Here is a 24333-nt window from a genome sequence, read left to right as displayed (position 1 = left end):
ATCCTACCTTTTACCCTAGCCTTACATTACAAACTTTGAAGACCTTCCGATCTTTGTGCATAGAGTTGTATGGATGTGAAATTAGTTGTCTATCAATGCAAAGAATGATTTGATATAATTCGAGTCGACTACTAGGTTGAGTGTATGTCTTTTAAACACACGAGACTGTGAGTTGGGCGGGATTGTTCACATAAAAGGGGTTGGGATGGAGAGCGATCGAGTACATCTTTTACTTGCCATATAAATGAGAGTTGAGTGTGTAAGCACTAGTCTTGAATTCTATATGCTCTTGTGGTTTGCTCTACTTGACAATTGTTAGGGAGGATGAGTGATTGGATGGATGAGATTGGTTGATTTGAAGCATGTTTGTTAGATTTGCCTTGAATTGATTGTTCTTGATTTGATTATTTGGGGTGAGGCATGTTTTATTTATTCATTGATGAGCTCTTTGCTTAGGGACAATCAAAGGTTTGGCTTGGGAGAGTTTGATATGTCTATTTTATATAGTGATTTATCCCCGTCCTTTGGTCATAATTAGTAGTGTTTTTGGCTCTTTAGAGCCACTTTTATTACTAATTTGTGTTTTCTAGTGTTTTCGTAGTTTTGGTTGGTTTTGTAGGAAATTGCACACCTGGAGCACTTTATGGAGCGACTACGAGCATTGAAAGAGCACGACCATCTTTCGCAGCCCAAGGCCGGTTAAAGTCATCAAACCGGTGATTAAGGGCTTGACTTTGAAGAAGCCGAGGCTATGGACCGAGTATTCAAGCCTCTTAGAGGAAATTTGGATTGGGTTAAGTATCACGGCCCAATCATTAGTCCATTTGAAGCCCAAGACATTCGCACGTCCGAATAGGGCCTCGCCTGAAGGCGCGCCCGACCGGGCGGGGTGGAAGAGGAAGAAGGGCATGCTTCGCCCTGTCTCGCGCCCGACCGGGCGCGAGAGATGCACACCTGATGAAAAGGCGGGCCCGGCCAGGCGAGCTGGCGCTCGACCGGGCGCCTGTCTTGAAATTAATTTCGGCGATTTTTATTTAGTTTCTAATTAGGATTTTAGGAGCTTTGTATAAATACGTTTTTAGTTTTTTTGACACAATTACCTCTTCTCTTAGCTTTCTCTCTCTATTTAGTTTCTAGCTTTAACTTCTCTCTTGTTTTTCTCTCTCTACAACTTTGTTCTTTAATTCAATTCATAATTTCCGTTAACTTTGGTAACGATTTCTTCTCTATTATTTTCAGTAATTTAATTTCTTTAATTCATCATGTCTTGTTTAATTGCTTTGATTAGTTTAGATTTTATTATGTGTGAGTAGTTTTCTTGCTAGGGTTTGTGGGGATCCATGAATAATATGAAGGGGTAATTTATTGTCGTTTATTCTCAATGCTTGATTAATTTCCTATTGATTGATTTAATGCTATGCAATTAACTTGCGCAAGTTTAATTTGTATGAGTTTAGCAATATTAATTCGAGATTCGACAGATGAGAATTAATGTTTGAGCTTAGTTTCAATAGGCAGGTTAATGTATAAATGGTTAAGTCAACATTCGACAGATGCGATTTAATACCGGTAGATTAATTTTGTGATTGTAATACGTAGCTACAACCCTTTATGATATGATTAATTGATGATTGATTATTGTGTTTTACCCTAGAGTATTATTTATTGGTGAACCTATGTCCTAGGCCTTTTATTTATTGATTCTCCCTATTCTTAATATCCGTAGTTTAGTTCCCTATGATAATAACAATTTGTTACTTAATAATTTAGATTGCTTTAATTAATTAGGAATAAATCAACTTAATTGTTTCCCTGTGGATTCGACCATACTTCCCTATCTATTATTAGTTAGTGGTTTTAGGAATTACTTTTGATTAGGTGATACGACTTTAGCCTGTCAGCGTCCGTCCGGCTAAGAGCGCGACCAATATCCCGAGGGAATCACAAAAAACCCGTAAACAATTAGTACTATAGAGGTTACTTGGTCAGTGTTATAATGGTTACTCAATCAGTGTTATAGATAGGGGTTACTTAGTCAGTTTAAAGGTTACTCAGTTAGTATTACAGGGTTACTCGATAAGTTTTTTAGGGGTTTCTTTGTCTAGCTAGATGGTGTGGTTAGCCGCATACAAAATGCATTGTTATTTAATTTATTTTAAAAAAAATTAGTGAAATAAGTTGTAATTAGTAAAAATAATTTTAATTTGGTAAAAAAAAATTCATTTCATTGAAAATAATTTAAAAGTTCAATAAGAATAATTTCAAGTCAATAATAACATAGATATCTATTTACAAATAAAACTATACACAATTTACACTCCATATGATATCGTATGTCTAAATATCCTACATTATCAGAACGGATTATTTGACCATATTTAACATTCAAGTAAAAATGTTATCTTCAACCATCTAAGCATCGTCCGGGTTAGTGTTAGAGGTTACTCAGTTAGTATTACAGGGGTTACTTAGTCACTTTTATAAGGGTTACTTTGTCCGGCTAGATGGTGTGTCTAGCCGCATATAAAATGCATTGTTATGTAATTTATTTTTTAAAAAAAGATTAGAGGATCAATAAATTAATTTTAATTTGGTAAAAGTACTTTCAGTTCAATAAAATAATTAAGTTCATTAAAAATAATTTCAAGTCATTAATAATGTAGATATCTATTTACAATCAAAACTACAAAAAGTATTATTATATAAATATAAGCCATATGATATCATATGTCTAAATATCCTACATTATTAGAACGAATTATTTGACCATATTTAACATTAAAGTAGAAATATTATCTTAAAATTTTATCAACCATCAATACAAAGGGGAGTTTTTTACCCGAGATTTTAGAGAGCCACGTAGGATTAAATCTTCTTAATGTGCATGTAGGATTAAATTCACAATTTATTTTAAAATATAAAGTTTAAATAATATTCTACGTACAACAAATATAATAACAAATTTTATCACATAAATACAAAAAAATATTTTAAAGAACACAAACAAACCGTGTGCACGGGCTTTACCTTGTTTTTGGTTAATTTGTTGTACAAATATGTTGATACATTAAGTGAAAAGTCCATAAACATAACTGATTTAGTTTGTCAACATTTTTTAGGGAAGTCCCTAAACTATTGCTAAATATGCATTGCAGGTCTATAAGCCATTGATGATTAGGCAAGCTCCCTAAACTATTTGGCCGGAAATAATACTCCTTACCTTCTTGGTGACTAAGGGACCAAATTGCCTCACTCAATAGTTAAGGGACTAAAATGTTACAAATACGTTAGTTTTGGGAATTTATATAACCTCAACTCCTGGTATAATTTAGGATAAAACTAGCCTTTTAACTCGTGACTATTTGGAAATTGAATTGGATTTTTTTTGTTATATGTAAAAAAAAAGAACTAGGGGTTCATTTTGTATCGTTGCGAATTTCAGTTTTTTGGTATTGGATACCTTATTGGGTAATTGATAACCGATCCAAAAATTCTGGTATCCAAAGTCCGGGTACTCAAACTTATCGGTTCGGTTTATGGGTTATTGAATATCCGAATCGTTAGTAATAACGGTACGGGTACCCATCCCATGCTCACCCGTCCGTAGTCTGTATGAATTTTACTGTTGATGCATACGATTGACATACGTGTCATCAATTTTATTTTTGAGCTTTTCATTTTTACGCTGTATATCCCTTCTCTCTCCTCCATTGAAGCGTACTCTGAGTTCTCCATTGAGGCGGCTTTTGAGCTTTCTCTCCTCCATTGAAGCAGCTTCTGAGGTAAACATTTTTTTTTCGTCTGTAATCATCAAATATGAATTAGCAAACCTAGGTTTAGTTTCAGACATATTGTTGATTTGGTTGTCAGTAAAGTCAATTTAGGGTTCTTTTAGCGTGGATTATTGAACTATTGGCCATAATTACTGAAGTTGATATTGTAAAGCGAGAAGAATTCTATGTGATTTCGAGCCTAATATGATTATAGAGTCAAATTTGTTTGCATTGGTGTTGCTGGATTTTGAATATCTGCCCTTTTCCCTCGCTCCTTTTCTCCTTTTGTCACTCCACTAATAACTATACGCATCACAGACCCCACTGTTATCTCTTCCTCCTAATTTTGCTGCTACAATGCCAACTTCTCCATCAGGTAAAGTAAATTCACCCCATTTCGTTTCTCTTTTGTCTGATAATGCTCTATTTTTTATATTATTGTTTCCACTAATTTGTGCAGACGCTCGGCACAAAAGGCGTAAAGCAAGGGGGCCAAAGACCATGAAACGGCACCGTAGTGGTGATGAGGAAGAAGAAGACGAAGAAGAAGAGAACGAGGTTGCGGCAGAGGCAGATGAAGACGAGGACCTCCACCCTAACCCTAAGAATGCCCAAAATCCCAGATTTAGGGCAATATCTGGACCTGAAGTGATCTCTGGAAGTGGCATCCGAATCTCGGACTTCCCTGCTGCCATGAAGTATGATGTGAACAGGCCCCATTCGCTTGTGCTAGAAATTGCTGCTGCTGAGAGAGAAAGAGAAATCAAGGGGCAGGGGCAGTGTTTGGGTGGAGGTGCCATTTTGGAGAATATATCGTACGGGCAGCTTCAGGCATTGTCTGCTGTGCCAGCAGATAACCCTGCTCTGTTGGGTTTGGGTTCAGGTTCAGGTTCAGGGGACCAAGAGAGTTCAGTTGTTATTACTCCACCTCCCATTAGGGAAGGTAGGGGTGTGGTTAAGATGTTTTGGGACAGGCTTCATGTTCTCCCCTTTCACGCAGGTATCTCTATTGCCTTTCTTCTCTGCAACAAAGAATCATTATTTTTGATTGGGTTGCCTCTATGATCTATGTTCAGATGTGATTACACTATTTTTGTTTTGGTTGTTGCCTCTATGATCTATATTAGGTTGTAATTTTCTGATAGATACTCATCACTATTTGTTAGCTCAATCCCCGTCTAATTAATAATTCTAGTTAACTGGATAATTGGGACTTTGTATAACAATATTATTCTAGCTAACCCAAGTTATTGCTTGGGTTTCTATGAAGTTGATTCAATTGTTTATTACAATTCAACCTCATTTGTTCTTGACCTTTGGCTTCTTCTTCATCAACAGAGTGGTTTCAACCAACAACAGTGCACAGGTTGGAACGGCAAGTGGTGCCTCATTTTTTTTCTGGCAAGTCTGGTGAACACAATGCTGATAAATATCTGGATTGTCGTAATTTAATTGTTGCCAAATACATGGAAAACTTGGAGAAGAGGTTATCAATTGGGGATTGCCAAGAATTGGTTGTTGGTGTTGATCACGAAGATCTCAGTCGAATCTTCCGTTTCCTTGATCATTGGGGGATCATTAACTATTGTGCTCCTTCGCCTCCTCAGGAGTCTTGGAGTTTTGAGTCGTATTTGAGAGAGGATTCAAATGGCGAAGTTCATGTGCCATCAGTTATGTTGAAGTCCATTGATAGTTTAATCAAGTTTGACCTTCCAAAATGTAGGTTGAAGCCTTGTGATTTGCCCTCGTCATTTCCCTCAACTTCCCCTGATCTTGCTGACTTGGACAGTAGAGTACGGGAGATGTTATCAGAAAGTAACTGTAATTTTTGCTCTCAGCCCCTGTTAACTGCATATTATCAGTCAATTAAGGAGGTAAATTGCATTTTTTTCATTTTCTTTGGCTATCATAGTTACCTTGCATTCTTTTTTTTAATTTTAATTTATTTTATTTAATTTCTGATTTTTGGCAATCTTGGTTACCATTTATGCTATAATGAGGCACAGTCTTTCAATCTTATTCGTATGCACTTTAGCTTTGCGATTTTATGCTACTCCTTTTGTTAATTGAAAGGTACAATATGTACTCTTATTTTCTGTTATCGAAATGGAGGAACTCCTTTTGAAAAAGTATCTATATCATAGCCCTATTATGTTAATTGGTCAAAATATTATGAGGGATGGACTTTGTTAAATCATTTAATATAGTAATTAGAAGAGCTACACTTGAATTTGAGTCATCTGGATGTTTTTTGGTCCGTTTGTGACATTTGTAGCAGAATTTAAAACAACTTATTCTAATTTTTATGTCAAATTAACTTTAGAAAGATAGTAGTGAAAAGGAATGTGAGATATGTATGATAAAAAGATACGATACATTCCAACGGTTTGATGCTCTAATCCAAGGGGGTGACTGGTTTCACCTTAAGAATGTAATCAAGAAATGGAAACAGATGAAAACCCTTCCGTTATACATGTTGTATGTTGGGTACTCTAAGTCTGCAAAGCTTGGACTCGGGCAACCACCCCCTCGTACCGGTGTTGACACGACGCGACTTGGGTGCGGACACGGAATCCGAGTCGGACGCTAGTGGACTCGTCGGTCACAAACCCTAGATCTAAACTAGAAGAAAGGAATCACAAAAAAGGAGTCTAAACTTTGGGGCTTTTGTTCGAAAGTGAAAGGCGAGTAGGCCGACACTAAGAGGTTGCCGATTTTCATTCTCGGCGTTGGGAGGCCGGTTCTTCAGCTTCTTCAGACATGTTTAACTGTGCAATTTCTTTTTTACTTATTTTTATTCTCTTTTTCTTTTAAATCTTTATTTACATCTGAATAGTTAATATGAAATACTTTTTTTTTTTTTTTTTCTAAAAAAAACTTTTTATTTCTACGTTAACTTTTCTTACTTTGGTTTTTTTATTGCCGTGTCCCAGAGTCCAAAATTTGAATTTGGACTCTTTTAAAACGTGTCCACGAATTCTTAATTTTATAATTTTCTGACACTTGGACCCATACCTGAGTCCGACACCCGTACCCGAGTCCGAGCATCCTTGTTCTAAGTAAATAGGAATTATTGTTGTTTGGTTTGTGTAATAATGACACCCCCCCTAGTACTGTCTCCTCCTCATCTCACCTGTCAACTTGATCAATGCTTACACCAACTTCAATGCTTCCTTAGAAGCCTCAGTCGCCATCTTCCCTCTAATTCATTCCTCTTTACTATTAAATTTACACTTTTGATGTCTGAATTTGACCACAAAGACTTCATGCTAGAGCCACAGACTTCATGTGATAGGAGGAAAGATGACCATGGCTTTTATATTGGATGATGAAGGGGGCTATTGATCATGGGATAACAATTATGGTTTTGTTACGAAATGTGATTTTTAATAATTTTAGGGGCTAAGCAACATTGGTAGAATGGTGGTTATCCAACGCAGCAGTGGCGGCACTAGATTGTCAATGGAGGGGTGTTTGCAGTGGTGGGTAAAAGGTTAGAGTTTGTTAGTTGTTTCTTGATTACCCAAAGTAAGGAATTCGAATTTCAAACAATTTTTTTTACCCGGGGCAGGTTTGAAAAAGCGCGCCTAAGGCGCTGAGGCGCAAGGCGATCAAGGTTTGCGCTTATTTTAGTCTGGGCGAGGCGTTTTGTGTTAGGCGCACAAAAAGCGCATGAGGCGCACCTAAGGCGCACTTTGAGGCCCACCCAAGGCGCACTTCAGCCAAAAATTTTTAACTGCCCATATAGTGCGCCTCACTTCAAAGAGGCGCGCCTAGGCGCAGCTGAACCCCTCTCGCTTTAGTGCACCTTGAGCTTTTTTATACATTGCTGGGGTGGGGTGGGGTGGGGTGGGGGAGGGGGCTGGAAGGTAGACTCAAGGACGTCCATGACACAAAACAATAAATCAACAAAACTATACCTAGAATTGTCACTATTTCTCCAACTTTGTTTTTCTTTCTCTATCTCTCACTCTCTTTTTTTCTTGGATCATTTAGACTTAGATTTTCCTTGCTACTGGAATTTTTTTCACAAGATCCAGATTGGTCATTGGACATCAAATTTCAACGAAATAAATATATGTATAGTTGTTTGATAAATAAAGTTTTCAATATTTTTTTTTTTAAAAAAAAAAATCAGTATAGCATCTACATCCAAGCACTGACCATGGTGGATTAAGAGTCCAAGTGGGAGGGATACTCGAATACATTTTATTGATGGAGGAAGGGCTTGCATTAAAGGAGGAAAAAAATAAGACATTTTTTGTGTATTTGAAGTCATGTTGATGTTAATGATACTTGTTTTAGTTTCTTTGGTTAAGTGTTTGACCCACCTCGATCTCACGGGGTACCCACGACTTGGTGTCACCATCCAAGCTAACATGAGCTGTTTCAACTCTCACCACTTTATTTTACTCCACAAACTATTCCATGTTCAAGATAGAGTTCGCTTATATATCCAATCCCATCACCTTCAAATCTTAAATTACCAAAGTGGTGCATATACATGTGCATGTCATTGGGTTGCTTGCTAGTTTTGTTTTTTAGGGTCATGCTCCCTTGACTTTCTGTAAATCGACTCTTTTGCTGGGAATAAAAAAACCCCCATAATTTAGACTATTTCTATAGGGCTATGCACCATGCTCAGCTTAGTAAATGGTTTAACTGACCCTAAAACAATAAATCAACAAAACTATACCTAGAATTGTCACTATTTCTCCAACTTTGTTTTTCTTTCTCTATCTCTCACTCTCTTTTTTTCTTGGATCATTTAGACTTAGATTTTCCTTGCTACTGGAATTTTTTTCACAAGATCCAGATTGGTCATTGGACATCAAATTTCAACGAAATAAATATATGTATAGTTGTTTGATAAATAAAGTTTTCAATATTTTTTTTTAAAAAAAAAAAAATCAGTATAGCATCTACATCCAAGCACTGACCATGGTGGATTAAGAGTCCAAGTGGGAGGGATACTCGAATACATTTTATTGATGGAGGAAGGGCTTGCATTAAAGGAGGAAAAAATAAGACATTTTTTGTGTATTTGAAGTCATGTTGATGTTAATGATACTTGTTTTAGTTTCTTTGGTTAAGTGTTTGACCCACCTCGATCTCACGGGGTACCCACGACTTGGTGTCACCATCCAAGCTAACATGAGCTGTTTCAACTCTCACCACTTTATTTTACTCCACAAACTATTCCATGTTCAAGATAGAGTTCGCTTATATATCCAATCCCATCACCTTCAAATCTTAAATTACCAAAGTGGTGCATATACATGTGCATGTCATTGGGTTGCTTGCTAGTTTTGTTTTTTAGGGTCATGCTCCCTTGACTTTCTGTAAATCGACTCTTTTGCTGGGAATAAAAAAACCCCCATAATTTAGACTATTTCTATAGGGCTATGCACCATGCTCAGCTTAGTAAATGGTTTAACTGACCCTAAAACATAGACATATTTTTTGAAGTCTCAATCTGTTTTGGCTATACCCTGGATCTGCCAGGGACATATTGAGAAAAAATGGACTAGATGGAAAAAGAGTTATCCAAGCTTTAGTGCTTGTAATCTGTCCTCTTTCTAAACTGGTTGCAACATACTTTTTGGTACTTGTCCTAGAAGACTTAGGAGCATGATTATTGGGCTATAGATTGTGATTCATTGCTGAACTCTACTGTAATGTGAATTGTGTCAAAGAAGAGGCCTATATAATCTATGGTTCAAGTTTTAAGATAACAAAGGTGAGTTTTGTAGTACAAAATGCCATGTAAAGGGAAAGGAGTAATAATTTATCACTGTAAGCCTTGTCCTTAGCAGGTCACTAAGTTGAAAGAAGCTTCCTGCATAGCAAGTTATGGTCTTGTACATATATCTTTTACATTTCTAATTGCTGGTTCTATGTTGGTAATGAGTTAAAGAAGAGGAAAAAACATGATGAGCCTGTTTCTATTTATTGTTTGACTTAAAGATATGCCTGATATATTATCTTTTTTGATTTCCACTTGATGAATCCAAGACCCTTTATACCTGTGCCATTTTTTTGGAGGTGACATGGCCTTGTTGTTTGTCTTAGTTTCATGCAATTTTCTTCACCTAATAATCTTTCGTCAACAGGGTGATACAATGCTGTGTTCTGATTGCTACCATGAAGGGAGGCTTATTATTGGTCATTCAAGCATGGATTTCATTAAGATAGATCCTTCAAAAGAATATGGTGATCAAGATGGAGATACTTGGACTGATCAGGAAACACTTCTACTTCTCGAGGCAATTGAAATTTTTAATGATAGCTGGAATGAAATAGCTGAACATGTTGGAACTAAGTCAAAGGCACAATGCATTCTTCACTTTCTTCGTTTGCCCGTAGAGGATGGCTTACTAGAAAAAGTTGAAGTTCCATGTTCCTCTGGTCAAACTAATGGGTCGGTTATGGACAATCATGGTAGACCATGTCTGAATGAAAATGGTGTTTCTTCAGGTTTTTATACTGCTTGTGTATTTCCTCATGTAATCATTGCTCTCTTGCAATGTCTGCCTTTGTTTTGTTTCATGAAACTTAATGTTAATACACACCCATATGTCATCGGTTCAGGACCTCAGGAGCATGATTCTTCTGAAAATAGGTTTCCATTCGTAAATTCTGAAAATCCTGTCATGGCCCTGGTATGTGCATACTGTTCGTTTTACTTGCTTTAGTTCTGAATTTTCTTTCTTGCATAACAATCAAAATACAAATGGCTTTCCCATACTTTATTCTGTGCGCATATTTCATTCTTATAGATTAATTTGCATGTATATGCTTTAGGGAAAAAGCCCCCCCTCCCCGAAATTACTAAATGGTTTGAAATAGACCTATTTAATGGGGCAGGTCAGGGGCGCGGTCAGATCTTAATGGGGCAGGTCAGGGCGGGCCTTGATAAACATTTAAATAGATCTGTGCGGGTCTAGGGTCATCTGCCCTGGCCTGTTTTGAACTTAAATAGGGTTCTTAAATGTTAAAAAAAAAATACTTGTCAACACTTAAATAGGCCTTAATTAGAATTTTTAACATTGAGTCATGATAAACTTGTTGCTCAGCTCTCACACAAATAGGAGAGAGAAGCTCTGCTAGAAACACATGAATGGCTGAAGAGGCGACGACGAGGTTTTTTTTGGTTATGTTTTCTCTCTCCTACATACTCTTTCCTTGTTATTTTTTTTTCTCTTCCTCTAGTATTTTTCAGAATTTTCCGACTTATTCCAAACTAGGTTACCACCCGTGTGATGCACGGTTTCAGAAACAAAATTGGCTAAAGTTAATGTATAATAAATTAGTAACACATAAAATATTCCGTCGGTTTTAGTGTTTCATGTATTATATTTGGAGTTAAGAAAATCGAAATCAGAAAATCTTTCAGAACATAGATTAGAATCTCAAAGCAATTTAAAGTGGGAGTTGTGGGGTCATAAACAAAGAGAGAGCAATTAGATGAAATTAGTTAAACCCGTATATGTACCAAAAAACATTAACCCTTGTCAACAACATATCTCCATGTATCACATAGCGTTTGTATGTGTGCACCTACAAAATTTAAACGACAAAATTAAAGATCAAAATAAGCATAATTTGAACTTGGGACTGGGTGAATGACTAATAATTTAAACGACAAAAACAGTTGTTTTTGTCGTTTAAATTTTTTTTGCTACCTTTTCCATTTACTAGAAGGTGGAACCTATATTACAAAACTAGGATTCTAGAAATACGAAAAGTGCTTACTTTTGGCCTCATTGAATAAGTAGCTCCCTTTCATTATTATTACTGTTTTTGTCGTTTAAATTTTTTTTGCTACCTTTTCCATTTACTAGAAGGTGGAACCTATATTACAAAACTAGAATTCTAGAAATACGAAAAGTGCTTACTTTTGGCCTCATTGAATAAGTAGCTCCCTTTCATTATTATTGTTATATTTGCTCCTATAAAATAACAAGTAAAACCCACTTAAATTAATCAGCGTGATCTGTTTTAGTAATAGTTAATTGATATGAGCTACGGTGAGTTGAAACTTCATGTGTAAAACCTATTCATCTAAAGATTTTTAAAAAAATTGATGTATTGATGAAACTGACAGAGTAATTGTGTAGCCATGTAAGCTTAAAGTTTCTCTCTCTTTCCCTTTTTTTTTTTTTTTTTTTTTAAATTTTTTTTATAATTATTTCGAATTGATATTTTGATTTTTGGTGGGTGAAAAATAACTAAGGATAGGTTCAAGGGTTATGAAACATAAATAAGGAGTGACCCTTTAAGAGCCTGCTCCGATCCATTACCAACCCATATAAGGCCGCCATTCGTGAAATTGACACACGTGTCATCAATTTTATTTTTCCCTTTGGAGCTTTTCAACCCTTATAAGGCCGCCCCGTTTAAAGCTTTACCCTTTTACAAGATATACCGGTCTCACCCGTTTATGATAGTGGTGGCCTTAGTTGGGGCCCTGTTCTTTTGAACAGGTCTAGTTTGAAGTTTTTTTAAAACTTTGATTTTTCTTTGTTATTCCCCCCCCCCCCCCCCCCTCCCTTAATTTAGAAGTTGGTTTACCATCTTGAAATATTGACAATGACAGACATCATAATCCTCTTTATTCTTCTTTTTATTTTTTCCTATACCCTAATTTTTTTTTTTTTGTTATTTAATGTTTTAATTTGTTTGGAGTAAACATTCTAGTGATTTTGTTTCTTTGGCTTCGTAGGTTCTGAACTTCTGATCGGTAGTGTACATTTTCCAGGTTGCTTTTTTGGCTTCTGCTGTAGGTCCTAGAGTTGCTGCTGCTTGTGCTCATGCTTCTTTGGCAGCCCTTGCAGAGGATGATGGATCATTGCATGGTAATAGGTGGGTGTGTCTTCATATTTGTCTGTTTATTCTCACTTATGTTTTCATACTTTAAGATGAAGTGTTTCCCATAATTTCATAAGTCTCTTCAATATTTAGCAATAGTAAGCTTGTATTCAAATTTCAAAGTACATATGCAACCAAAGAAGAAAAGAGATATTATGATTTACTAAACAGTAGTGTTCTTTTAATATAATTTTTACGTTGTATGCTTGTATTAGTTTTGACCAGTGCACTATATACCCTGGCATTGATTATCAGCTGTATGTGTTGCATGATGTATGAAAATGTGAAATATGAAAAATTTGTAAGTATGAACTTCGTTTGGCCTTGTCGACTTGAGAGTATTTTCTACTCTTAGCCTGTTGATTCTATAATCTATTTAGTTTGCTTGAAATGAATCTACTCTTATATTGTGACCTACTAGGTTAAATTTTTAATAATTATTTTTAAATTGACACTGTATAAGTTAATTTACATAAATATTATAATGATTTTTTTAAAATAATAATGAATTTATTATAAAAGAGCTTATTTGCCAAACAAATATTTTTAAATATGTATTTTATTATATATATAGTATTATGGAATGACACATTAAAAATTTCTTTATGTTAATAAGAAATTTTTTTTATACTTTAGTTTTTAGTTGGCAGTAAATATATGTAAGGCATATCAATTTTTTTTTAATATTTTTTTATTTTATTTATGTATACAATTTATATTTTGTGGAAATAAAAAAAATAAGTGGAAGGACACATTAAAAATTTCTTTATGTTAATAAGAAATTTGTTTTTTACTTTAGTTTTTTGTTGGCAATATATATATGTAAGGCATATCAATTTTTTTTAATTTTTTTTTTTTATTTATGTATAAATTTATATTTTATGTGGAAATAATAATAATAATAAGGGACGCACCAGGAAATGACATGTGTCATTGCTGGTGTGTCTTTTAGTATATATTATTGATTATTGATTTGTTGGCAGTATATATATGTAAGGCATATCATTTTTTATTTATGTATACAATTTATATTTTATGTGGAAATAAAAAAAATAAGGGACGCACCTGGAAATGACATGTGTCATTGCCGGTGTGTCTTTTAGTATATATTATTGATTGATTGATTGATTCCACTTCTCCCCCCCTCTCGTACCCCATGTTTTATTAAAAGGAATATTTCTTTATTGGTTATCCCCCAATAAAATTCATAATTATTCGACCTTTGGATGAATAATGGTCCTAATTGGGTTTTAACTCTCGTGCTTTCTAAAACTAAGGGTATGATGCCCTTCCAAAAATAAAATAAAAGAAAAAAAAAACTATGGGTATGACGAGGCTTAATGAAATTTTAAATGAATGAAGAAATTATGCAAGTTTTCTTGTTATGTCTTATGTCATATCATAGAACAACTTTCTTTTACCCTTGTGATTGCTGTGAATGGTGAAAATTCATATGTTTTGATGATTGGAATTGTGAAAGGGCAAGTTTACTTGAACCAGATACAGGTGTTTCCATGAAAAAGGATCTGTGTTACGTGTAAGAACATGTTGAAGATTCTTGTTGGTCTGGGAAAAGGAAAGGATGAATTGGAAGAGTGTGTGTGTTTGTTGCTTCAGGATATAGGGGCACATGATTTAGGCATTTACGGGGAGTTTGAATCGCAAAGGGGAAAGGAAATGGCATCAAGAAAGGCATAGAAGAAGAAAGATAGAAAAATTCTTTGATATCTTATGTTGTTTAGGTTAACAATATAATATCATCCTCTCTTCTTTCTCTCACCGATCACCACTGTGCTCCCTCTTTCTTTCTTGGCACTGGCAGCTTCTCTTCCTTCTTATTAAATTCTTGGTGGCTGGTGGGTGTTAGGGTGGGTAGTGGGTAGTTGGGGGCTATTAAGGGGGTAGTTTTGTGGGTCTTGTGTGAAGGGTAAGTGAAACCTTTTCTTAAGAGGGGGGGGGGGGGGGGGGCGGGGGAATGGATGTGGAGGACTCTGAGGTAAGGAGAGGGTAAAGGGAATGATAGATTTGCCTAAAAAAAAAAGACACAAGGGAATCAACCTACTTGATTCTCTTACCCTTTGATGTAGACCTTAAAATAAATACCCCCCAAAAGTTTTTTAAAAGTTGAATTCTTTCTATGTATTTCAAGAAATGTCTGTTGATCGATTTAATACTTAATGTGTTCTAAGCTCCATTTTTCTGTTCTGCTCATAAAACTGCAAACTGTGGGGTGGGTACATAATTATCATGGTGAATTTTAATGATGTTATTGATTGTCCATTAGGCATTAGCTATCATTGAAGTTTGAACCTAGAAAAGAGCTACAATGATGACTGCAAATTGTACCAAATTTACTAAGGTGATTCCATATGAATACTTCAAGTGTTCTTAGTTTCATTTTTCTGTTCTGCTCCTAAAATTGCAAATTGTGGGGTGGGTCTAAATCATCACGGTGACTTTTGATGATGTCATTGACTGTTCATAAACTCTCATTGAAGCTTGAAGGTAGAAATTCGAATCTGACGCTTAGATTTAAAAAGTTTGCCTAGGTGCAAGGTGAGTCAAGGTGCAGAGATATAATCACTTAAAAAATGAAAGGTATGGCACTGTCTAGAAGGCGAGCCAAGGCGCACGCCTTCCCTCTTCTTCGACTAGGCGATGTGCTTGGGCCGTCTTTCATTCGGATGCGTGTGAAAAAGCAGACCTGATATTAATTGAAAGAAAAATATAAAATTTCATCAAATTAATGCTATAGATGCTCTTAATATGTAATTTGAGCAAAGACCCTCAATCAATTACAAAAAATCCCTAAAAATCCCTAAAAAAATCCCTAAATCACAAATAATACCCTAAAGTTGCAACTAATAATATACGGAGTTAGTATTATTTTTTTCGATTTGGGTGGTTGGTTTACCTTTTATTCATACCGTATTATATTTTTTAATAAATTTTTTGTTCATTATATAATATTGAAGGATGGATTCAGATGAAGGTCCTGTGCAGAGAGAATTCAGTCAGCTGAAAGGTAAGGTGTTGCTTTATCTTCTTTTCTTCTACTCTTCTAAAACTTTTGGTTGAATGAATGTTTTTATTGATATACTACGGAGTAGTAAATAGGGACTCTTTTTCTTGATATTGTATTTGAATTTGACCAAACAAAGTTCTTGGGATCTAGACAAATTAAATTCAGAAGCATCTTCATTATCTGCCGAGAAAGTCAAATGTGCTGCAAAAGCTGGTCTTGCTGCTGCAACAATGAAAGCAAAATTGTTTGCAGACCATGAAGAGCGGGAGATACAGAGGCTGTCTGCTAATATTATAAATCATCAGGTATTAGTGTCCTTAAACTTTTTGTTTCCAATTCTAATTTGCCTATATTAATTTTATGAACAAAATAAGACAGTCTGATAGCTGGATTTTGGTGATTATGGCTTAATTTAGTATTTTGATGGCATAAAGAAGACTATGTAATTGTCCAAAACAAGCTTGTTAGTTCTCTTGCTTTGATGTGTTAGAGCCTAAATTTTATTCTTCTATATGACCCTTTTTCCAAAAGTCTTTCCTTGGAACTTGGTCAATTAAATTTATTCTTCTAAATGACCCTTTTTCCAAAAGTCTTTCTTTGGAACTTGGTCAATTGGAAAGTTATTAAATTTGAAGTAGCATGCAACAAGGCTTTTTGTTGTGTATTCAGTTGATTTACTCTGGTTGGTAAACATTATTTTCATATTGTGAAAGGCGAAGGCCAGATTAGCCTTGCAAATACACTTTTAATTATCAGCTAATAAATTAGGGATTTAATCTTGTGGAGTGTGAGTATCTTATGTTGTTAGTTTCCTTTTACAATTACTGTGAAAATATAAGCAACATTTTGTGGTGAAGCAGTTGAAGAGATTGGAATTGAAGCTGAAGCAATTTGCCGAAGTGGAGACCTTATTAATGAAGGAATGTGAACAAGTTGAGAAAACAAGGCAAAGGCTGGCTGGGGAAAGGGCTCGTGCTTGTACTACTAGATTTGGAACCAGTGGAGTTCCTTCACCAATAAATTTGTCTGGTCAAGTTAATAATAATATCAACAGTAAACCACCAGTCATATCAGCATCGCCGTCACAGCCTGGGGTTTCTGGTTATGCCAATAGCCAAATGAACCATCCACAGATGTCTTTCGTACCACGTCAGCAAATGTTCTCTTTTGGGCCTCGCTTGCCGCTTTCAGCCATACAACCTTCTTCCTCAGGGATGCCGTCAAGTGTCATGTTTGGTGCTCAAGGGAGTGGCCAGTCTTTGAGTCATCAAATGTTGCGACCTGTAACAGGGACTAGCACAGGCATGGGTTAATGTCATGGCAAGAGATGTAATTGTTTGTATTTGATTTGCCTATCAGTCAAACCTAAACAGGCTTATTGTCCTGACATGCTTATGACAATGTTTTTGGTTGGGGGTGCTTTGGTCAAGTCAGATTTCTGCTGGGAATCTTTGTCTTGGGAACTTTCAGCTACAATTCAACTTTGGTTATGTGGATTTGATATGCAATTGGTTCTGTGGCAGCAATTCTTTTCTTGTATCTTGCATCCTTACTCTGTTCCTCTCGCTATTATTTTGCTTTTATCTTCTTCAAAGTCGAGAAGTGTAGAATTGATTAAGATGAATTACACCGGAATGCTGTGTTGTTTCTCATCATTCCATTGTTGTGAGCGTGCTCAGCAAGCAACCAAGTTTATAAAGTTGCCAAGTATGTATTCGATTGCTTTTCAAAATCTTATTGTGTCAAAAAAAAGATATACTGGTGAAGTGTAGTAGATGCAGGATTTTAAATTTAAAATCATGCTTGAGGTTTGGACTTGTATCCCCCTCCCTTAAATCTCTAGGTAATGTTGCATGCATATTTGGCGGCATTTGTTGTGATTAACTGCAAGCTAATGGAACATTTAACACCATTTTTTTTTCTTTTTTTTTTTCTTATTCCTCGTGTTATTGTTCCAGAGTGACATCATATACACATGTCAGGGTTTAGGGTGTGTGGTGGCCCGGCACGGCGGCCACTTGTGGGCCGAGGGCCATGTCGTGAACAAAAAATTGAAATCCGGCACAGGCACGGCGGGCGGCACGGTTGGCCCGTGGGTTGGCACGCCGCCACGGCCCTTGCCCAATTATATAAACTTATTTAATTAAGTTTATTTATATAAACTTATTTATATAAACTAATTTAATTAAATAAACTTATTTAATTAATAAATAAATAAGTTTATTTATATTAACTTATTTAATTAAATTTATTTATATTAACTTATTTAATTAAGTTTATATAAATAATTTATGTTTAAGTTTAAACTTAATTAAATTAAAGTTGTTCAAAAAAAAAATATTAACATTAACATAAACATAAATTGATAACATTATTTATAAACTTCAGTTGTTCAAAAAAATATATATATCGATTTTTTTTATATACATATATATTTATAAACAAAAACAAATTACGGATTGGCCTGCAGCTCGGCACGACACGGCCTGCCAGGCACGTGGGCCGTGCCGTGCCTGGGCTGGGGTGTGCCAAAATTTGGCACGGCACGACCCGGCACGAGCCCCACCCATACACGGTTCACGACAGCCCGACACGGCACTGTGATTGTCAAAAGGATCAATCTTCTCGTCCCAGGCTCGGCGACCTTCAAGCTCCTCAACTTTGGTGAGGACTTCGTTCTTATCGCTGAAATAGAAGAGTGTCTCCGAGGGCTTCGGCGGGACTTTCCTCCTAATGATCCGAGTGGATCTGACCCCCAGAGCCTCGTAATCGCTCTCCTTCAGCAACTCCACCTCGGGAACACCTGAAATAAAGGAAAAGGATTGCAATAAGCATACAAATCAAGACGATGCAAATAAAAAAAAAAATAAAGAATGAACAAGCAATTCAAATAGTCTCGGCTGAAGCTCGCAAACCACACCTGAAAGATTGCGGCTGAGGCCGCAGACAGCCAAGACTCTTTCTTGGAAGATGAAGGGCGTCCAGGGTAGCCATGTGGTTGGGCTGTAATTCCCTTGGACATCTTTATCAGGCTTCTTGCCGAACCAGGCAATAACTTCCTGGTCAGCTTTATTCGGCTCCAGAAGCCCAACAGCCGACATGCTAAGGTCCGGCTTGGTGAACTTCAGTGGGCCCCCAAAGAGATTGGGATGCTGCTGCTTGGTGGGAACCCTAACCCACAGCCAGGAGCCTCTCCATCCCTTATCCGAAGAGACGTAAGGGAAGGTCGAGAGTTTCCTCGGTCTGTCCTGGATGGACCACCAACCCCTCTGTTTAGATTGGGTGTTCATGGCCAGTTTACAAACGCCGTTGAACGCCTCCAGAGTGGGCCTGTGACCTAGAAATGTACAAACCCAGATGAAAGAAACTAGCCGACGAATACTCATCGGCGTCAGCTGGGCCAAAGAAATGTTATAGGCGATCAGCACCGCTGTTATAAAATCGTGCAGAGGCAACCGAAGTCCATGTTCAAACATGCGGACATAGACCGCAGTATAACCGTCAGGGGGCAAGTGTAAACGTTCTGTTTTGGAGGGTACCTTGCACCAATACCCATCTCCCTCCATCACGCCGTAGAATTCTTCCACTTGCCTATCAAACAAGTGGTCAACATCATCGTCTACCCACCAGTCATAGGGTTTGTTTTTGACGATGCCGCTGTTCTGCTCCTCTTGAAGCCACTGACCATCGGCGTAGACAAAAGTATCGTACCTCCTCCCTATGAGATTTGAACACGCAACATTTAATTCAAGAGTTATGTGTTTTACCATCATGCTATGTAATAATTTGTGTTATTTTCTAAATAAAAAATATTAATGTATCAAATGATTATGAATAACAAATTTAATAATAAGATAACTAAGTCATAATTTTAAAATGTATATTAAGGCTAAACAAATATATAAACAAATATATAAACAAATTTACAGTTCAAAATTTGTGTTGCTTCAGAGCAAAGTTTGTGGTAATAAGGCTAATTCTTCCTAAAGTTTTTACTAAATAGTCATCCAATTGGGTATGGGTTTGGGTTTGGGTTTGGGTTTGGGTTTGGATTGGGCTTTAATCGCTTTATACATATAGTTGAGTTTTGGTCCAAACCTCAAACATGTTCTTTATAAAAGTTGTATATATTCATATCATATCGTTCCTCTTTCTTCCAGAAACTCCTGAATTGAGAATTGAGAATTGAGAATTGAGATCCGGTTGAGTGCCAACGCGTTCTCCACCGCCGCGCCGCCCATATTACAGGTAAGATTGAGTAAGTAAGGTCTTCTCTTCTCTACTTTGTTACTAGATTATTTATCTATCATTCTAGGGTTTCTCTTCTCTTCTCTAGTTCGCATCCCTTTTTTATGTTCATCTTCGAGGTTAGGGTTTTCTTCTAATGTCAAGATAATAATAAACAATTTGTTGATATGGTTGAGTTTTGAAATTTGGGTTTTGTTTGATATTATTTGTTTTGATTGGATTTTGATTCTGCTGATGTTGTGTTAGCTGCTGGGGCTTGATAACTATCTAGTTAAGTTGCGATACAAAATTTAATTAGGAATTGGTTGGTGAATTTATTAATTTTTTTAAAATTTTGGTTAGAAATCAATAAATTCATGCAAAAGTATAGTTGGATGATGTTAGTGATGAATGGCGGAATAATTCATTCATTCAGATAAAATGGTGGTATTTTCTTGTTGTGTTGTGTAGACTCATAGTTTGCTGACAATGTGAAGTATCTACCGTTGGTATAATTGTAATTTGTAGCCAATAAACCTTTCATGGCCCATCAATGACCCGCACCTGCATTTGATCCGACCCTCACCTGACCCGCCCGATAACCACCTCTATTTCCAATTAGTTAATAGATTAATTCGTACATGCTGCATTGATGGTTCATTTGGCTTGATCAATTGTTTTTATGTCATTTGATTCACAGTATTTTCATCTATATAAATATAATATTTGACCTTTGACATTTGTTCTTTCTGTTCAGTTGACATTAAGAAATGCGTTCTCCTGACGTCAAAGATGCTCCTCGTATGTATTCTAATCTAATCTTTTTTTATCTTAATTTTGCTTTTGTTTTTAGTTATACTTGTGCCATAACTATAACATTCAAAGCCTGCAAAAAATTAGAATAATTTTTTTATCCGGGATGAAATTGTACGCATTTGAGTATTGGATATTTGGACTTGGCTTCATGTTCTTGCTTAATTGATATGTCAAGTATGACTTTTGATTCTGGGATTTCAGCTGGTTTAGGGAGAATTTGTGGTGTTGAAAAGTGCCTGATTTATTTTCCTGTTTGTAGCATGTGATGTTCAATTTAAGCGAGGAGGAGTCTCATAGAGTTGATAATGCTATTGGCTATTTGGAATGCTCAAAATATTTGACAATGAGAGACAACTCCTACCGTGAATAAGCCCTAAATGGCTTAGGACATGATCAACCCTAAAGACATTACTGAAATTTAATGTTTCTTTATTGTTTACAAATTGTTTAAGGTTTATTAAGATGCAACTATATTTATTTGTTCTACCCAAAGATTTTTTTTGATCTCTCCTCAACCCATGGATTTATGTAATATCTCTTTAACCTAAAAATTTAGTGGTTGTTTGTTTGATGAGTATTTGTCTAACTTTGTAACTCAAGGTCAAACTATATAAGTATACACCTAGCTTGACTTTTTGATAACCCCCAAGGTGGCAAGTCTTACTTTGCTATGTTCATTACAGTACAATCATTTCAATTACATTAATATCCCTATCATGGTTATTACTGCATTTTACATAGCTTGACTTTTTGATATGATTGGTTTCAGCGGCTAAGAAGGCGAAGCTGGAGGAGATAGCTCCTGACCCCGAAGATGGCTAGTCTTACTTTGTTATGTTCATTATAGTACAACCATTTCCTTTACATAAATGTTCCTATCATGGTTAATACTGCATTATTAATAGCTCGACTTTTTGATGTGTTTGCTTGGTTTCAGAGCCTAAGAAGACGAAGCTGAAGGAGATAGCTCCTGTTCCCGAAGATGGCAAGTCTTACTTTGTTATGTTCATTATAGTACAACCATTTTCCTTACATAAAAGTTCCTATCATGGTTATTACATTACTGCATTTTTCATAGCTTGACTTTTTGATGTGATTGGTTTCAGCGCCTAAGAAGGCAAAGCTGGAGATATCTTCTGACTCCGAAGATGGCAAGTCTTACTTTATTATGTTCATTATAGTACAGCCATTTCCTTTGCATAAATGTACCTATCATAATTGTTCATAATCTGGTTTTTGATTTCTATATTATTTTTTTTGGACAGAAAAATATGAAGAATATCTTGAGCTTCCTGGACAAGAGGTTTTTTTTTTGCACTCATCTTCTTTCAGTTATTGTTTATATGATAAAAGGGAATGACACTCAATACTTTTTAAACTACAGTACATGGTCCTTGTGAAGTTGGAAGACGTCAGAAAGCATCGTGGATCTGGTGAAGATATGATGATTTTGTTCCGTCAAATCATGAGAAATGCTGGCTGGTATATCCGTCCTTTTAATAATCGTCTGTATACTCTTATATATATATATATATGTGTGTGTGTGTGTGTGTGAAGCATGATAAGTTTTTTTGAAAATAAAAAAGCTAAACAATTTTATCCTAAAATATATTTATTTTATCCTAAAATATGTGTGTGTGTGTGTGGGTTGAAATCTTGTTGCAGCCCTGAGTTCAAGATGAGTCCACAATATAACTCGTTGAACTTCTATGCAAAGCTCACACCAGATGAAGTTGAAAGGCTGTCTGGTCAGTTCAATAGTCCTTTTGCCTTTACTATCTATCTCCATGGAAAGTGTAGCAAGTGTAGTATACATTTTAGTGTGCATGTGGTAATGTTACTTATTGTGTTTTCAATGTTCTCAGATCTGGATTCCGTATACACAGTGACCCCAAATATTAAGTGGCGTGTTTTCCATGAATGTATGTACCACGAAGATTAAGTGGCGTGTTTTCCATGAATGCTGTGAACCTCGCTGGTGCTGGTGATGGTGGTGACCTCTTGTATGAGGAGTTACCCAAACCAATATGGGTGTAATAGTATTACTACAAACTAGGATATCTGTGGTGTTGATGAATGTGTTCCTCTTATCTTATCCTATGTTATGTTATGTTAAGCAACAGGTTATCATAAAGATGGATATGCTACTTATTTTTATCAATGTAGCTAATTATGTCAACTGCTTTGACCAACTTTTTATCTCCTTTTCCGTTGCCAATTTCTCTCTTTTCATCACTACTATAGCCAGAAAATTGCAGATCTCTCCTCACCACTATCATTCACCACAAAACAATCCACAGAGAAATGAGCAAAAAAAAAAAAAACATAATCAGTATACTTAAATAAGAAATAAACCGAAAATAAGATAATACATTATTCATGTGCCTTTATTACAACTTTGTTTGCAAAAGGATGAAATTTATATAAATAGGTTTAAGCTCTTCTCTATCTAAAGCCGCCTATTATCTACTTTATTTCTCTAAAAGGAAAGCTCTCTCTTTGTAAATTTATATAGATAGGTTCAAGCTCTTCTCTATCTAAAGCCACCTATTATCTACGGAGTACTTTATTTCTCTAAAAGGAAAGCTCTCTCTTGTACACCTTTCGATCATTTAAAGTTGGGTTCAAAGTCGCTACAATTACCGGGGGGAGTTCTTGGGGTTCAAAATTACTACTACCTCCGGTTATATTTAGTGCAACGATTGGACATCTCTCACTCACACTTTATGTCCAATTGTTGCTATTATATATAACGGAGGTAGTATAAGGGGAGAGGTGGGGAGAGGTGGGTTGTGGAAGCCTCAAAATCTCGATACTTCCTCTAAAAATAAGCCCCATATTGAGGCTAACGCCTTAGTAGGGCCACATGCAATTCAAATGTTAGTCTCATTCATTTCCTAACATAATTGGACGTGTAATATATCAAGTTGAAGCTCTCGAAACAAGGAACCATGTAATTAAAGTTGAATCACCTACAAAAGATTTGTAGGTAAAAAGTTATGAGGCCTTGAACCAAATCATTGCGCACAGAGCGCTTGTAATGATTTCAATTCTTGCTTGAAACTATAATGTCATTTAAATGGGGACAAAACGAGCTTGTACAATAGGTCACATATTTAAATCTCCTCTTGTCCATTTTAAATTGTACTGTCCTAATGACTCATTTGTATGTTGTTGTGAGACAGAGAAGAAATGGAGCCGGGACTAAAATTGTAGGTAGTAAGTGGATTTTCAAGAAGAAACTTAGACCGGATGGGACCATAGATAAGTTCAAAGCTAGACTTGTGATTAGAGGTTTCACCCAAAAGGAAGCTAGACTTATGGGGCCTGAAGGTCGCCGAGCCTGGGACGAGAAGATTGATCCTTTTGACAATCCCAGTGCTTCGGCTGCTGCTGAAGTGACTGTTGCTGTGAGGGGCAACGAGTCGACCGTTGAGAAAGAGGTTGAGCAGCCTCAGATTTCTGATGCTGAGCCTGTTGCTGCTGAACCTTTGACTGTGGTTCTGAATCCACAGCCTGAACTTGTAAGTCATTGCTTACTTCTAAATTTGTTGTTGTTTTTTTTTTTTTTTTTTTTTGCTTTGAATAAGTACATTGATTGTGGTGTATACTAACACCCTT

The 24333-nt window shown here is 36.1% G+C and overlaps 2 protein-coding genes across 4 annotated transcripts; both read left to right on the top strand.

Annotated features, from left to right (window-relative positions):
- Window positions 1-3682: 3682 nt before the first annotated feature.
- LOC145585957 (SWI/SNF complex subunit SWI3C-like) lies at window positions 3683-17208 on the top strand. Its single transcript, XM_081642649.1, has 10 exons — window positions 3683-3782; window positions 4092-4149; window positions 4234-4773; window positions 5112-5647; window positions 9887-10250; window positions 10365-10435; window positions 12535-12638; window positions 15620-15669; window positions 15820-15974; window positions 16530-17208. Exons 2-10 carry the CDS (start codon window positions 4131-4133, stop codon window positions 16980-16982), a joined length of 2292 nt encoding a protein of 763 aa, XP_081498775.1. The 5' UTR covers window positions 3683-3782; window positions 4092-4130; the 3' UTR covers window positions 16983-17208.
- A 2576-nt stretch (window positions 17209-19784) lies between these two features.
- LOC145584553 (uncharacterized) lies at window positions 19785-22891 on the top strand. Of its 3 annotated transcripts, none has more exons than XM_081641366.1 (9): window positions 19785-19917; window positions 20654-20697; window positions 21482-21529; window positions 21650-21697; window positions 21819-21863; window positions 21978-22015; window positions 22097-22194; window positions 22378-22460; window positions 22578-22891. In XM_081641366.1, the coding sequence occupies exons 2-9, from the start codon at window positions 20667-20669 to the stop codon at window positions 22652-22654; spliced, it is 468 nt and encodes a 155-aa protein (XP_081497492.1). In that variant the 5' UTR covers window positions 19785-19917; window positions 20654-20666; the 3' UTR covers window positions 22655-22891. The 3 variants fall into 3 exon arrangements, with proteins under 3 accessions (XP_081497492.1, XP_081497494.1, XP_081497493.1); XM_081641368.1 differs by having other exon boundaries at window positions 19826-19927; XM_081641367.1 differs by having other exon boundaries at window positions 19830-19931.
- The last annotated feature ends 1442 nt before the right edge of the window (window positions 22892-24333 follow it).

Source organism: Chenopodium album, chromosome 16, assembly GCF_948465745.1.
Source record: "Chenopodium album chromosome 16, dcCheAlbu1.1, whole genome shotgun sequence".
In the NCBI taxonomy this organism is placed as follows: Eukaryota; Viridiplantae; Streptophyta; class Magnoliopsida; order Caryophyllales; family Amaranthaceae; genus Chenopodium; species Chenopodium album.
This window is presented reverse-complemented; position numbering and strand designations above follow the sequence as displayed.